General features: G+C 41.1%; 1 protein-coding gene across 5 annotated transcripts in view; it reads left to right on the top strand.

Annotated features, from left to right (window-relative positions):
* Positions 1-14,356, top strand: part of STT3B (STT3 oligosaccharyltransferase complex catalytic subunit B) — a 164,500-nt gene that overhangs the window by 117,227 nt on the left and 32,917 nt on the right. For all 5 annotated transcript variants that reach the window (XM_070727285.1, XM_070727286.1, XM_070727288.1 and 2 more), the window contains exons 7-8: positions 4,714-4,860; positions 5,935-5,983. In XM_070727285.1, coding sequence (XP_070583386.1) covers positions 4,714-4,860; positions 5,935-5,983 — 196 coding nt within the window. The remainder of the gene's footprint in view (positions 1-4,713; positions 4,861-5,934; positions 5,984-14,356) is intronic.

Consider the following 14,356-nt stretch of genomic DNA (forward strand, 5'->3'; position numbering starts at 1 on the left):
TGATCTCACCCAATGGCTTCATGTAGATATTAAATAGCAGGAGAGAGAGGACCGACCCCGAGGAACTCCACAAGGGAGGAACCTAGGGGCCAACCTCTGACCCCCCACTAACACCAACTGTGACCGACTGGAGAGGTAGGAGGAGAACCACCATAGAACGGTGTCTCCCACTCCCAACCCCTTCAGTCGGCACAGAAGGATACCATGGTTGATGGTATCAAAAGCCGCTGAGAGGTCAAGGAGCACCAGGATAGAGGATAAACCCCTATCCTGGGTCCGCCAGAGATCATCCATCAGCGCGACCAAACCAGTTTCCATGCTGTAGCTGGGCCTGAATCCTGACTGTTGAGGGCCTAGATAATCAGCTTCTTCGAAGGACTGCTGGAGCTGGAGTGACACCACCTTCTCAACAATCTTCCCCATAAAGGGAAGGTTGGAGACTGGACGGTAGCTATTGAGTACGGCTGGGTCCAGGGAAAGCTTCTTGAGAAGGGGGCACAAAAGTGCCTCGTTGTAGTTATTAAAGGCGAACTCAGCTAAGGGAAGATATTTTTCCCAATCTTTTTGTTGATTGTGAACGAAATAGTGCAGGTATTGCTGCAGGATGCCAATGACTTTTTCAGTACTCCCTTTAATTGAAGAAGGGGTTGATAGGGTTGATAATCATATTCTTGATGATTTAAGCACTACTTTAAGCATTAAGAAAATGAAGAATAGATATGACCTGATATCCCAGAAATTGCAGAGTAAGAAAGAAGTCAGAATGGAAATGAAAAAGATTCTATATTTTGGTAAAAAGAGAGGCAAGGAGAAAATATATGGATTTAAAATGATAAAAAATAAAAGCCCTCAGGATTGGCAAAGATGGTGTTTTGAGGAGGGATGACAGATTATTAAATATGTATTAATTATGAAATGATGTAGTTAGATTTATTCAGTGTTGTTTTTAAGATACATTTCAAGTTATTAAATTTTATTGAAGCATAGAATTATATAGAAATAGATTGAAATACTTAGATCATTGGATTATTTAAATTATTGGAAAAGATAATGACAATTAAGTGATAAATATTTGAATAATAATTGATTATGATTTGGAATAGAATATGATTATAATATTAACATGATTATTAATTGAAGATTTAAAATAATGGTTTGGTTCATTTTTATACTGTTATAATATTGTTATAATAATTGAGTTTGGTTTTCTTTTTGTTATTTGGCTTTTTCTTTTTTCTTTCCCTTCCTTTTTTGAATTACTATTTCTTTTTTTAATTGTTTATAGTTAATAAAGTCTTTTTTCTTGTAAGGGTTTTGGAGAATACATAAGAAGGAGGAGTAGCGAGAGGGGCATGGTCACCGGCCCGGCAAGACAGAATGCTCAGCGCTCTGGCAGGGGGGGTGTATCCGAATCCTCGCCATTTGGGGGTGCCAATTCTGTTGAATCGACCCAAAGCCTCCCTGAAGGGGAGGTAAAAAAGGGGACTTGGCAAATGGTCCATTTTGGAGTTGGCATACCCCATGAACAGACTGCCTGGAGCCTCCACCGGCAGCGGTGCGAAGCAGCTTCGGTCACCATAGCCGTGGCTCGACTATGTATCAGGAAGATAATTGTTATTATGTTGAAAGTCATCTGGAAAGAAGAAAGGAATTTCTAAAGAGTTGTGCTGGAGGTTGAATGGAAGAAAATTGTGAGTTGTATTGAATGAGTTGCCAATTTTTTTTCTTTTTAAAATAGAACTGGTTTTTGAATAAGAGGAAAGAAATACAAGGAAGCTGAGCAAGACGGCTAATTAGCACCGGAACTATTTAATGTATATTGACTGGATTAGAAAACGACAGCTAAGACCCAGGGGGCAGCTTTTGGGTGCTTAGTCTGATTAAGGCTTGATTTTTAAAAACTTTAAATTGCTTAAATTTCTGAATCCTTCCTTCCCTGTTTGGGCTAAACATTTTAAAATTGGAATTAAGGCTTTTTTTCTTTTTTCTTTTTTCTTTTCTTTTAATGGTGCTGCCATCTATTGGAAGAAGGTTTCTTGGTGGGAGAATTACTTGCTTACTTAATTTAACATCTATTGTTTGGCCTTGGAAAAAGAAAAAAGAGAACCTAAATGGGGATAGACATTCTTTAAAAAACTGATAAAAGAAGAAGCTTTGATTGTGGTAATTCTGAGTTGGATTTAAACTTTGAACGAACTCTCGGGGGGAAAAAATCCTTGAAGTTGCATTACATTATGAAACTGCTGGAAATAACACATTAGGTTGTTCCTTTTCTAAACAGATGGAAATATAAAAGTTCTTTCTGTAGATATGGAGAAATCGGAGATCCAGGAGATTAGAGAAATCTTTAATGATATTTGAGGAATTATGAATGAATTTAGAGAATCAATTAAAGACTGTACAGGAATTACTAGAGAAATAAAAGAAGCGAATGACCCAAAGGAGAAAAGAGGAGCAGAGGATCCTGCAGAACAACTAGGAGCATGTGAAAAACAAATACTGGCAAGATGGAGAATGGACTGATTAAAGGAGATGTTATTAAATCAGATCACTGTTACTTTAACAAATGACAGTACTAAAAGCATTAAGAATTGTTTGGTCAATGATCGGGCTGTTGATTGCATGTTTTACTATGAGCATATTGAAATTAGCACAAAAGAAAAATTGAAATGATGTGATTAGGAGCCAGGGGTTGATCAGACTCAGAATGTAACATTGAAAGGGTCTGGGTGAAAAAATATAAAAAGCTGATATTTGTAAAAATTGAAGGTGTTAAGAGAAGAAATAGAAAGAATAAAATGGAAAAGGAAACTAAAAGGGGATACAATTTTTTTTTTAAAAAAGGGGGTTCAGTTCAGAGTTCTGCTCACATTAAAGAAATTGGAGTTTGAGAAGGGTTGATTAAGTTTTGAATATTTCTTAATTGTTTTGTTTAAGTTGAATTATTATTTTTAATTAGATATATGAATTTAGAAATTGACTTCTGGTATTAATTGAGTTATTAGTATTGATTATAATAAAATACTGATTTAGATTATTAAAGACTGAAATTAGAGAATATTTAGAAACTTTCTTTTTCTTTTCTCAAAATGATTGAAATTGATTCATATTTGTGATTAACAATTAAGCAAGAAATGTAGATAAGCATTAATTGGCTAATGGGTTGAAATAATCTTAAATATTTGGGAAATGTACTATTTAGAGGGGGGAAGAAGTTTGAAATTTTTGTGTTATTATGCTCTGTTTTTTTATTTTTGCTATCATTTGATTGGTTATACAAGGTTTTCTTAGTTTATAGAAAAATGTATAAAGAAAGGAAGGAAGTACTATGGCATAATGGTTAATAAGTTAGAATTATGATTTGTTATATTTTTTGAAGGAACATTAAGGAGGGAATTTAATCAAAAGAAAATGTTTATACTGGATGACAAAATTAGAAAAAAAATTCTGTAACTTTTTTGATGATTGATGTTAGTTACTAACAAAATACTGCATTTTATTCATAGAAAATTAGATGGTATACTGTATTGTTTGATTGTATGTTGAGAGGGAAAAATAAAACAAACACCCCCCAAAAAAGGAGTAAGCACTATGACATATCTGAAGTACTAAAGAAGAAGGATATTAATTTAATAAGGTTTAAAGGAAATTAAGCTTGAATTCAATTAGACAAAAATTAGATATCTAGAGGGTCAAGTTTGGGGGGGATGGATTGACACCGCAAATAATTCATTGGGAACTAATAATTTTTTTGGAGATTAATTATAAATAATGTACTAACTCAATACTGTTTTATTATAATATGAAAATATTCTAAAATGTATTGAAGGACTTTTGTATGGAGAATTTTTTTAAAAAATTACCCCCAAAACCATTCCATATCAAGTGATCCAGATATGAATATTTTTTTCACTTGATGTCTTTAGATTTTTTATTTTTTTAATGAAGTGCTACTTTAATTAATTACAAATTTAAAAGTTTTTAATTTTTTTCTTCAACAGTTAATTTTTTACAGACTTCTAAAGATTTGAAAAAGCACAAATTTTGGCCTGGTATAGCTTGACATTTTTTATCATATCTCTGGCTAGAATTAAGATAAAGAGGTGGGAGAGGCATCATTTTTTCTCAGAACTGTACCGGCTAAGTGGTAGCTGTAAAAAATTAACTAATGAAGAAAAAATTAAAAACTTTTAATGTATAATTAACTAAAGTAGTACTTATAAAACAAAAAAAAAGTCTAAAGAAGTCAGGTTAAAAATATATTCATATTTGGATCACTTGATATGGAATGACCCATCTTAAATATTTCAGTGAGTAATAAAAAAAGAAAAATGAATATCTAAGGCGGAGGGAATAAAAGAATATTTCAGATAATGAACATACTCTCCAAAATAAGACATCCCCTAATAATAAGCCCAATCGAGCTTTTGAGAGCATGGCAATAAAGCCGAGCGCATATTTCAGGGTTCAAAAAAATATAAGACAGGGTCTTATTTTCAGGGAAACCCAGTATGTACATTAGGAAAATAAGAACATCTTAAAATACAGTGGTCATACATATAACAACATACCGGTATATAGAAATCCTTGTAAATACATAAAATCAGTAAAAGAAATATGCATGATGTGAATAAAATTACTTAAAATTAGCATTTGTTTAGAGCAAGGACTGTTTGTTAAACAAAACACAATTGATTTTTTGCATTTTAATAGGTGTATTTGCTCTTCTGCAAGCCTATGCTTTCCTGCAGTATATGAGAGACAGACTAACAAAGCAAGAATTTCAGACATTATTCTTCTTAGGTATATCTTTGGCTGCTGGAATTGTATTCCTGAGTGTTATCTATTTAACATATACAGGTAAGTGGTATCCAATAAATATTTCTTGTTACCAGATAAATTTTTCTGACAGCTAAAAATAATTATCGGGTAGATGTGCAATTGTTCCTTGTATGATTTTTTCCATGCACAGAGCAGCTAGTTTTGAGTTTGTGCCCAGATACAATACACTCATTCTGAATATTGTTTGTTTCTGTGCATGGGATAACATGAGTAAATGTTTGAGTAAACTTTTTTTTATTTAAGTAAAATTGTTTATGAGGAGCAAGAGGCAAGGACATTAACAGCTTATGACAAATTGCTTTTTGGACAGGCCAGTAGCCTATGCCATGCTTAAGCCATGGGGAGGAAACGAAGGTGCTGAGAAGTAGAGGGCAGTGATACATGTTATGCTGAGATGTTAGTGAAGGGTGAAAAAATGCTGCAAATGTGGACAGCAGTTGGACAAGTGGATATGTTATACTGGGAACCTTATGTGAGGAGAGATAGGGATGATGTGAATGAACCTTCTGATTCCCTCTGCCTGGATTTTGTTCTGTCCAAAATTAACATAAATGGGTTTTTTTCCCCATTTCTGCCAAACTATGTCTGGCCTTGACATAGTTTGACAAAATATCAGGAATATGATGGAATATGCTCCTGGAGTCAAAATTGTATTTTATTCTGCCTCTCTTCATAAAATAATTATTTCAGATGATGCTGTATCTTTGGAATTAATTAGTGGATGTTTCATAAGAAACGTACATTTTTATTGCATAGAAGTAGAATGTTAAAATATTTTAAAGAACTGGAAGCAAAGGTTCAAGTAAAACAGAATTGCACACTTTAAAGTATGCATTTTAATATGATCATTTCACCCCATCAAAACCCTGCATATAAAGCCAGTCCTATCTGTCTTTGATTTTGCTACCTTTTTGAATTTGTTCTTATTTCCTGTCACTATTTTTTGCTATATATATAAAAACCATCAAGGTCTCTAACAATGAAAGATAGAACTTCCATTTAGTAGCAGATACACACACACACACACACACACACACACACACATATATATATGAATGATAGCTGCTAAGTTACCATAATATGTATTTTCAGGTTACATAGCACCATGGAGTGGCAGATTCTACTCATTATGGGATACTGGGTAGGTATGAATATAAGATAAAATTACATAATCTTATGCATTTGCATAAATATTTGATATTTATGACGTTCCATTTTTTCAATAAATGGCTATTTTTGATCATATCATTCAGTTTTTAGCAAGGAGCCAAAGGTTGTTTAAGAATCACCGTTTCTCAATTTCTGAAATGTAACTGAAATTATATTTAGGATATATACCCACTCCAAAAAACCCTTATATTACAAACCTTTTTCCCCATAAAGATTTTATTTTTCTCCACCTTCACATATAAATTTAACAGATTTAACATGCGTATACATTTCAATATTACATACACATAGTTCCAAATTATTATTACTTATTTCATAAGCCAATTTCTTGATTGATTGATTATCCTCCTCCCTGTTGACCAACACCAGTCTGCCCCTCTAGCTATTTTTTTGCACACTCCCTCCTTCTTCAAACTTTCCTCCTCCTACCTACTTTCCCTTCACTCCTCCTTTCTCTCTCTTCCTTTCTCTCTCTTACTGCTTCCTTCCTCAACCTCACTCACCTTCTCTTCCTCCCTTTCTACTTCCTCTTCCACCTTCTAATACCTTTCTTGGAGTGTCTTCCAACTTCAAAAATTAAAATAATATGTACCTTAGCAGACTGGTACTGTATTTTCAACTTAAAAATCTAAGACCGCAACTGATTTTTAATCTTTGCTCCTGATTCCAATAAATTGTAGGTATATATCATCTAAATTCCACCCCTGTAAAGACTGATTTTGTCATCTGGCTTCTCCCTCCAATTGATAGCAAATTTCTACCAAGACTCTTTAATAACTATCATCTTCACTTTCCCTAAGATTTGTTGTTTCCTAGTCTTCCTAATTTCTAGACCTATTGCTCCCTCCCCTTTCTTGTCTCTTTTCCCCATATTTTTTCTTTTCTTCTCTCTTTAATTCTTTAACTCAGACTTTGTATATAAATTACAAATTTTCCATTCAAGCAACTCTCTGCTAAACGTGTCTTCAATAAACAAAAGAAATGTGAAATTCTTAACATTGTATCAGTAAATCTTATCATTCATTACATCTTTAAATTCTTTGTCTTATTTTAAATAGATTAATCATTTATATTTTCAATATATTTCCAACCAACCAGGAGGGACACGGATCCAGTAAACAGGTGGCGGAACTCACAGCTCCAATGGCCTTGTCCACTTCATCAGGTGTCACCAGATCAAACTCTTCCCAGACAGGTGGACAAGTACAGGCCCCAGTCACCTCGACTGACTCGTTGTCAGCTGACTCTGTTTTCCAATTGGAGTCGAGGTCCGCCCGGATCTGAGCGATTTTATCAGCGAAAAACGTGTTAAAGTCCTCGGCACTACTCTGTAAGGGCTCCCCAACTCCCCTCTGATTAAGAAGGGAGCGGGTCACCCTAAACAGAGCGGCCGGGCGGGATTCCGCTGATGCAATCAGGGCGGCATGATACGCGCATCTTGCCGCCTTGAGCACCACTTTGTAAGTCTTAATAAAAGCTCTTACAAGTGTTCGATCAGATTCAGACTTACTCTTCTTCCATCGCTTCTCTAGACGTCTCTTCTGGCGTTTCAACTCCCGGAGCTCCTCGTTGAACCATGGAGCTCTACGGGGTCTAGCGCCGCGGAGAGGTCGCAAAGGCGCAATCCGGTCAAGAGCCTCCGCTGTAGCCTTGTTCCAGGCCACCGCAAGAGACTCCGCCGAACTGTGAACGAGTGCATCTGGAATAACCCCAAGCGCCATCTGAAAGCCCTCTGGATCCATCAGGCGTCTGGGGCGGAACATCTTAATTGGTTCCGCCTCCCTGTGGGGGAGGATTGGAGCCAGGAAGTCAAGCCGTAGTAGAAAATGGTCTGACCATGACAAAGGCAATGCTTCTAAGCCCCTTAGTCTCAGACCATTACTCAGTTGCTCGGAGAGGAATACCATGTCAGGTGCGTGTCCTCCCTCGTGAGTCGGACCCTGAACTACTTGAGTCAGGTCCATGGCTGTCATGGTGGCCATGAACTCCTGTGCCAACCCAGAGGTTTCGCCGAGTGACGGCAGGTTGAAGTCCCCCAAGACAATAAGTCTGGGGAACTCCACCGCCAACCCGGCTACCTCCTCGAGTAGCACAGGCAGGGCTTTTGACACGCAGCTGGGAGGCAGGTACGTGAGAAATAAGCCCACCTGAACCCCTAAGTCCAACTTCATCAGGAGAGACTCGCAACCCGCAATCTCTGGAGCAATGAGTCTACGTAGGCAAAGGCTCTCCCTGGCTATAATAGCGACTCCTCCCCCCCTTCCCTGGGGTCGAGGTTGATGCCATATCTGAAACCCGGCTGGGCAGATTTCAGAGAGAGGAACTCCTCCCTCCGGGCCCAGCCAGGTTTCAGTAATACATGCCAGGTCGGCCTCCTCATCCAGGATCAAATCTCGGATGAGGAGAGCTTTATTTACCACCGACCTGGCATTGAGCAGCAGCAACCTGAGCCCAGGGCCAGAATTACACTCATCACCAGTGTCCAAGGTTGGGCTCACGGAGCCAGAACAAGGGATCGTTATTAGGCAACGGTCCCTTGTTGCCCTGGAACGGCTAACTCCGTGGCCCCCGCCATATCTGCCTCTCCCCAGCAGTACCGGGATATTCCGACCCTCTGCCACCCCAGAGATCGATGCCCCTTCCCCTCCCGCCTCTCGAGCGTCAGGTGGGCCAAATCTATCATTCATACTGTTACCATTCATCTCATCCATACCGTGACCCCCCCCAACCATCCCAGTCATACCAATCATTCGTCTCATACACAGTATTACACACATCCCAATCATCCATTAGTTAAGAAACCCCCAATAGTTAAAAATAGATTAAATTAATAGAATAGTTAATAGTCATAAAAACACAATAAAAGTCTCACAATATACAATAGAAAATAGAAAATAGAAAAAAAAGATTGTAAAGTGCAAGTTCTAAAATGCTTAAAAATGCTTAAAAATAGGAAGTAATTAAAGATCAATTGTCCATCAGGTCAGCAATGCAGCCTCAGTTCTAAAAGGTGAGGTTTTTTTGGGGGGGGGGGATTTTTTGGGGTAGGGATGTTCAGGGGAAAGATGTTCAGGAAAAAGTCCTAGTGTATTTCTTCTTCAGGTTTGTGGTGACAGCCCCTGCCACAGGCTGGCACCCTCAGGTCTTTCTCTGGGTTCTCCTAGGTATATGTGTTCTGTCCTCCAAAGTCTCTGAGGCAGGCTTTTTAGCTCTCTATGTATCAGCCACCAATCTCGGCCCCTTTGACTCAGCAGTACCGCTCGGCTCTCGATGTTCCGCCTAGCCTCTTCCCCGTGTCTCTGTAATTGTCAGGTGACACCTCCAGTCCTCCAATCCTTCCGCAACCCCACACAGCCGTATCGCCACCATTCAGTCGCTGCAAACCTCAGCCCAGGCCAGCAGCCTCCACAATGTTTTCCGCGGCTTCCGCCTCCGAAGGGATGACCTCCTTCTCGTTCCGAAGCCATGCCACAACTCACTGGCCTCCACCACGCTCCTCCGGCTTCTCCCCTCCCCCCATTCTTCCGGGTGGGAATTGATGCTGGGGGGGTCTCTGCATTTAGCATTAACAGCACTTGCAATGTTCAACTAACTGATGGATTTTCCACACTAGAAATCAGCTGGAAGGCAGCTTTTTCGTTCCCGGTGGCATTTCCATACCACATTCTAGCGGCTAACTTTGCACCACCTTTATTTTGCCTTAATCACTGGCAGCGTATGCCTGTAATACCAGCCTGTTCCTGCCCACATTTATTAGTTTTAAGCAATTTGGTCCCATTACGCCTAAGTTTAACACATCTCAATGCTAATGGCTGCAACCATATGGACTGCCCAGTGTTAGCCCTGCATAGCCTGAGCAAGCCACATTTTAATTTGGCACCACACTGATCAGCCTAGGCTGCTCCCAGTAGGTTTTTACAAATTTCCTGCAATTTATTTGTTCCAAACTCAACAGCTATTTAGCTCTTAGGGGCCTAGGACGCCTGCACTTCCTAAACATCTTCTCCTTGGAGAGTGTCTGCGGGAATAGGAGGTACAGAGGCCTCTTGGACTTGAGTCTTAGGCTATTAGTCTGTTCCTGCATTTGTTCTTGCTCTACCACATTGGAATTTATTAAATCAACTCCATGGCATCCAAGAACTCCAAACAAAATCCCACGGGAAGAAAGTGTATTCAAAAAACTAATAGACCTGAGGAGGAATCTGATCCTCCCTCTATAGGTCAAGCCTCCTCTAGGCCCAACAACGATAAATCCTCTCATCCTACTAGGGCTGAGAAAAGGAGGGATGAGACTCTTCAAAAATTATTATTATTATTATTATTATTATTATTATTATTATTATTATTATTATTTATTAGATTTGTATGCCGGCCCTCTCCCGTAGACTTGGGATGGCTCACAGCAATAATAAAAACAATGTGCAATAACAAATCTAATATTTAAAAATATCTAAAAACCCCTTATTTAAAAACAAGCCATACATACAAATATACCATACATAAATTATATAGGCCTGGGGAAGATGTCTCAATTCCCCCATGCCTGACGGCAGAGGTGACTTTTAAGGAGTTTATGAAAGGCAAGGAGGGTGAGGCAATCCAAATCTCCGGGAGAGCTGGTTCCAGAGGTTCGGGGCTGCCACAGAGAAAGCTCTTCCCCTGAGTCCTGCCAGACAGCAATGTTTAGTCGACGGGACCCAGATAAGGCCAACTCTGTGGGACCTAACTGGTCGCTGGGATTCATGCGGAAGAAGGCGGTCCCGGAGATATTCTGGTCCGATGCCATGAAGAGCTTTATAGGTCATAATCAACATTTTGAATTGTGACTGGAAACTGATCTGCAACCAATGCAGATTGCGGAGTGTTGGTGTAACATAGGCATACGTAGGGAAGCCCATGATTAATCTCGCAGCTGCATTCTGCACGATCTGAAGTTTCCGAACACTCTTCAAAGGTAGCCCTATGTAGAGAACGTTACAGTAGTCGAACCTCGAGGTGATGAGGGCATGAGTGACGGTGAACAGTGACTCCCGGTCCAGGTAGGGCCACAACTGGTGCACCAGGCTAACCTGGGCAAACGCCCCCCTCGCCACAGCTGAAAGATGTTTCTTTAATGTAAGCTGTGGATTGAGGAGGACGCCCAAGTTGCGGACCCTCTCTGAGGGGGTCAGTAATTCCCCCCCAGGTTAATGGACGGACAGATGGAATTGTCCTTAGGAGGCAAAACCCACAGCCACTCTGACTTATCAGGGTTGAGTTTGAGTCTGTTGACACCCATCCAGACCCTAACAGCCTCCAGGCACTGGCACATCACTTCCACTGCTTTGTTGACTGGACATGGGGTGGAGATGTACAGCTGGATATCATCAGCATACTGATGATACCTCACCCCATGTCCTTGGATGATCTCGCCCAGTGGTTTCATGTAGATATTAAATAGCAGGGGGGAGAGGACTGACCCCTGAGGCACCCCACAAGGGAGAAGCCTAGAGGTTGACTCTGACCCCCCACTAATACCGACTGCGATCGACCGGAGAGGTAGGAGGAGAACCACTGAAGGACAGTGCCTCCCACTCCCAACCCCTCCAGCCAGCGCAGAAGGATACCATGGTCGACGGTATCGAAAGCCGCTGAGAGGTCGAGAAGCACCAGGACAGAAGATAAACCCCTGTCCCGGGCCCGCCAGAGATCATTCATTATGTGACAAATCTGCCAAGAGATTAAGGATACAGACATGGGAACAATATTCTGACAATACAGTTAGTTCTGACCAGCCTGCAACAAGGGAGCCCAATCGGGCCTTAGATGAACCCAACCTAGTCAGAGTCCAACCTGATCTTTGGGATTCAGGGACTGAAGGACAAGAAGAAAGTCAGGTCCCCTTAACAGCTTCGGACTCAGCTCAGAAACCTAGACCTGATTTCCCCCCCCTCTCAGTCTTTTCGGCAGGCTGCCCTGTCCTAAGCAATGGAGGCCAGACTTCAATCTGTCAACCTACCATCTACTTCCTCTACTACCACCTCTAGAGGTCACATACTCCTCCAGTGTCTTCATTCAGAAGGGGTGTCCCTGAGCCTCAGTCTCCTGAGGGCTCCTCTTCAGACGATATGGAGGAGGAGAAGGACAAAGATGAAACTCTCTTCAAAGATGATCCATTCCATGATCCTCCAAAGTCACTAGTTCCCTTTTCTATATTTCTACCACACCTATTTAAGTCTCATCCACAAAGCCCAAATCGCCAATGGGCTAGACTCGGAAGAGCCCAAAGACACCACTTCCCCCAATTAAAGAGCAAGACACCTGTCCATTCTTCTTGGAAGAACAGCAGTATACAGATGTCATCCCCATGCCTTGTCTTTTCCGAGACACTTTACTGAAACAGTGGTCTTTCCCAGCTGCAGGCCCAATCCCTTCATCCAAAGACAAAAAATTTTTCAAGGTAGTTCCATCCTATGAAGATCTCATCTCCTTCCCAAGGTACTGTAGATAAGCCCATGAGATTACTTCATTTGGCCGCCACCATGCCAGATGTTGAAGAAAAGCCATCAAGCTGATGTCTGGGCAATCAAGGCGACCTCCTCAGCCTCCTTTTTCACCAGAGCCATGCTAATCTGGCTCCAACAGATCCAGCATCAAATACCACCAGATGACCCCAGGGGCCAACAAGATCTTAATAAGATATTTGCTTTGGCCCAGTACGTGGTGGATGCTATGCTTCAAGTATCTTGCGTCTCTGCAAAATCCATTGCAGCTTCCACGGTGGCAAGCAGGTGTACGTCAAAAGTGACAATTAGCCATAGCTTCAGTTCAAACCTTAGTTTCCCTGTCTCAGGATAGACAAACTAGTATCAGGGAGCTTAACTAGGTTAAAACATCTAGAAGGGCATCTATCACTCTTCTTTCCCCCCTTTTAGGCAAGATGATATCTTGCATAGGCATCACCCCCTGGGCTAGATTACATGCTAGGGAACTATAGTGGTTACTGTTGCCATTTCAGAAATCCGGGCAAAGCACATCACATCGCTCCATTCAGATTCCTCAGCCAGTGATGAGATCCCTCTCCTAGTGACTCTCTTTGGCCATCTTCAAGGGCTCCAATTTCAAGGTTACGAACCGAATAACCATCACAACAGACACCAATCTATCAGGTTGGGGAGCTCATACCTCAGGTAGAGGGGACCTGGTCCCCAACAGAGGTTCAGTGTCCATCAATTGGCTAGAACTCAGGGTGGTCCATCTGGCCCTGAAACACTTCCACCAAGTAATTTAAGAGAAAATATGTATTAATTTTGACAGACAACCAAGAGTCATATATGCCACCAAGGCAGAACTCGATTCAAAGTCCTGATGCTCGAGTTCATGAGGTTAGGTCTGTAGGAAGAGTGATATCTACAATCCCTCTCAGCAGATCACATCTCAGGGAAATTCAATCTATAAGCAGATTGGCTTGCATGTCAGACCCTGTATCCTGGCGATTAGCAACTTCTCGTGGCCCTGTTCAGCCAAATTTGCCTCTGATTCGGACTCCCTGCAGTTGACCTCTTTAAGACTGCACTCAATTCTCAACTTCATTGATTCTTCTCAGGGTACCCAGAGACTGGAGCCGAATCAATCAACGTGCTGAGGAGCCCTTGGCCCCAAGTATTTCTCTACACCTTCCCTCTGATCCCAATATTATCAGAACTAATTCAGAAAATTCTTTCTGAGAGAGCACAAATCATCGTAATTGCTCCTCACTGGCCCAGATGCACTTGATTTGCAGATCTGCAAGTGCTTTCCATTGCACCCCTGTGGCGACTCCTATTTCGGCAGACATGCTGCAACAAGGAGCATCCTTTAATCCAGACCCAGATTGGTTTCATCTAACCGCTTGGAGATTATCAGGTGCGACCTTGAGTCGCAGTTCTATGACCCAGATGCTATAGTGGTGATGCAGGCCTCTATGAGACCATCAACCAATCGCACCTAGAGATACACCTGGACCAATTTCTGCGAATGGTGTCAGAAGGAAGGTCTCTCATCTGTGCACGTACCTCTTCCAAGAATAATCAGCTTCCTAATGTGAGGATTCTACATGGGCCTGTCCCCTTCGGAGTTTTCCTGCAATTCAAGAACTAATTAAAGGAATAATTAACATCCGACCTCCAGTCATCCACCATTACCCAACCTGGGACTTACCTCAAGTTTTGTCCTCCCTCACTTCTCATCCATACGAACTGCTCAGAGAGGCGTCCCTGAGACATCTTTCATGTAAGGTACATTCCTTGTTCCTATCATGTCAGCCCGATGTATCTCAGAGATGGCAGCATTTTCAATCAGACAGGATCTCTGCCAATTCCATCCA

Source organism: Erythrolamprus reginae, chromosome Z (genome assembly GCF_031021105.1).
Source record: "Erythrolamprus reginae isolate rEryReg1 chromosome Z, rEryReg1.hap1, whole genome shotgun sequence".
Classification (NCBI taxonomy): Eukaryota; Metazoa; Chordata; class Lepidosauria; order Squamata; family Dipsadidae; genus Erythrolamprus; species Erythrolamprus reginae.